This window comes from Solanum tuberosum, unplaced genomic scaffold, assembly GCF_000226075.1.
Source record: "Solanum tuberosum cultivar DM 1-3 516 R44 unplaced genomic scaffold, SolTub_3.0 scf00026, whole genome shotgun sequence".
Taxonomy (NCBI): Eukaryota; Viridiplantae; Streptophyta; class Magnoliopsida; order Solanales; family Solanaceae; genus Solanum; species Solanum tuberosum.
Genome location: NW_006238952.1, coordinates 250,964 through 253,846, shown reverse-complemented (window position 1 = coordinate 253,846; position 2,883 = coordinate 250,964). Strand labels below are relative to the sequence as shown.

Here is a 2,883-nt window from a genome sequence, read left to right as displayed (position 1 = left end):
CTAAACTGGATTATTTGTTCAATTTAGGCGCTCAAATTAAATCAATCCAAACTTTTAACCAATTGAATTTGGATTAAATTAATAGAAAAATGTTTTTAACCCACTAAGTTTAAAGGAATGCAGCGAATTATATTTTTACGAGCTAAATTTGCACCTATGTTCATGTTTTGGATGAAAAGAGTTTAATAAAGGTGGTTGATAAGCTGCCAAGTGCCAAGCTGTACATATTGCTTTCATTAGCTGAGGAAAAATGAAAGAACGAAAGTAACCATCAATCAAGCAACGAAAATACATATATTTTGTCCCCACATTGTCCATTTCTAAGTTTCTCAACTATTTGTCGTGTTTTGTGCCATAAAAACACCAGAGAAACATATTTTCTTCACTGTGTAATACTCCTTCTATCCCTAATTACTTGTCTATTTTTGAATTGGTATACCTATTAAAAAAATAATTAATGACATAATGAGTTTACCATTTTACGGCCCTATTATTATGAAGTGGATGAAAAGTTCTACATTTTTAAAAATAATTATCATTTAATTGAGGATATAATAGGTAAAAAAAATTGTTTTTTCTTAATTTGTCAAAATGAACAAGTAATTAGGGACAACTATAAAAGGAAAAGTGGACAAGTAGTTAGGGACAGAGGGAGAATCAATAATACCACCAACCCTACACCTTTTAATTTCCTTGCCTTTCTCTCTTGCACGCGCCAAATGTCTCTCTTCCTTCTTTTTCGTCTTTCTGATATTAAAAATGAATGAATACTTAACACTTCGTTACTGTGTTTGTTTGTATCAAATAATGTCTCTCTTCAGCGTACACGTCATGTTTGTTGCTTAGAGTTGGATTACTTTGAGAAAATGACATTATTAAGTTTAAAATCCATCATAAAGCCAAAATTTGGTCCCACCATATTATAGAGTGACCCTGTTTAAAAGATTTCTTAGGTAAGAAATCAATGCAATCAAGATTTTACAGCATTAAAATATATGAAAGATAATGATGTGATTGAATAACTTAAAATTGTTTTTAACATCACCTTAATTAAAAAAAGTTTTCGTAATGAAAACGGACAAAGGTCATTTACACAACTTATATATACTTTCCACATACCCCCCACCAACCTTATGAACATGACCCCTCAGTAGATAGTCTATTTCATCAACTGCTCACTAAATCTCAGCCGTTGAATCAGCAAAATTATTTGTAGTAGTGGTTGTTATTAATTCATCAAACGGTACAATATTTTGTCGGCATGTGCATTTGTCACGTATTAAACATCAATCTCATCCAAAGCCAAACAGTTAGTACTGATCTTTTTTCTCATTTGTGGACTTTTTGAATAGATTTACCGCTGGTTAACGCAGGATATTTTGTGCACTAAATTATCTTACCACTTGTCAACATCAATTCATTTGTGGACTTTTATTGGAAGTGAAAAAATGCATTTCCAGCTTGTAAAATTTGAACTCAATTATTAAATGAATAGTTATATATTTGGATTGTCCGTCATTGAAGGCAAGATTTGAGCATGGTCATTACTAAAATGTCGGAAATCACATCACAGATGGCATAAGAACATCTACAATAGTGGACCTCATAAGTGCGAAACTTGAAAGGAAAATATAAATCTAAACGAAATAACGGTAAGAAAAAAATAAAATGTACTAGTACTAATAATTTAGAGTCTGAGAGAGAGGTCAAGCTTCTTCATTTCGTCAGGTTTATTAGTACTCTTTGAATGAGTAGGACCACCACCACTATCCCATCTGTACTGTGAAATACCATCAACCTGAGGAAATTTTTGGATAATGTTATCAAATCTAGCAGCAGCACCACCTGACGATGTTGTACCCGCCACGTGGTAATTATTCTCTGGAGCAAGCCGGCCAATTGGCCTTCTAATTGACCATCCAGGATGTCCGTACAAGGCCGGCACGCCGAAAGCGGTACTGCTAGTAGGCTTGTGGATCATTGAATGAACTTGAATTCCTAGAGATCTATTGAATGAACCATGCAATGGTAAAGAAGCCATGCTCGAATACTTATTATCGTAACCAAAAGCTGCTGCAGACATTTTTTGACTTCTTTTCGCTATTGTTCTCTCTCGTTTATGCGCGTTTTGATGTCCGCCTAACGCCTGCGAACTGTAAAATTTCCTCTGGCAATAATTACATGAAAATACCCGAGGCTCCGATTCGTTATTATAACCTGCGGATCGCGATGCGTCTGATGAACTTGTCTGGATATTGGATTTAACGCCGTGATCGAGGCTTAGATCCAGAATAAGATGGTCGTTTTCGTGTTCATCATTTGAAATTTGGTTATTATTGGAGGCTTTAACTTCCATTTTTTTTTTTTCTCAGAGTGATTTTTGTATAGAGTACTTATTTGGGGAATTGAGACAAGTACATATGGATCAAAGAAACGGGGACTAGAAATTGCACTTTAATTTGTGTTGTGATGATGAAAGAGTATAATTGGGGTTTAATAGAAAGAAAAAAGAAGTAGTAGTAAATGTTTATTGATTGAGAATTTAATGCTATGGTACTATGTAAGGAAGGAAGCATTACAGTTACAATAAGCTTATTATAGTAAAAAGATACTCAAAGGGGATTTTATAGTATACTCCAATAATAATAATAATAATAATAATAATATACAGATAGATAGATAGATATAGATGAAAGAGTTTTGATGGAAACTGATGAAGAAAACAAGTCTGTCACAACACAATTAAGCCATATATACCCCATCCAATATTTCTTTAATTGTTTTTTTCCTTGTCTATATATTCCCACGTTTTCTGCCCTTTTGGCCACCATATATATACAGTATATATTCTTGTCTTCTTTCGTTTTGACCCTTTTTGGAATT

At 33.4% G+C, this 2,883-nt stretch overlaps 1 protein-coding gene across 1 annotated transcript; it reads right to left on the bottom strand.

Moving 5' to 3' along the window:
• Positions 1-1,518: 1,518 nt before the first annotated feature.
• Positions 1,519-2,649, bottom strand: LOC102600539 (zinc finger protein 1). The gene has a single exon (XM_006341303.2). The coding sequence runs from the start codon at positions 2,354-2,356 to the stop codon at positions 1,688-1,690; it is 669 nt and encodes a 222-aa protein (XP_006341365.1). The 5' UTR covers positions 2,357-2,649; the 3' UTR covers positions 1,519-1,687.
• Positions 2,650-2,883: the final 234 nt, after the last annotated feature.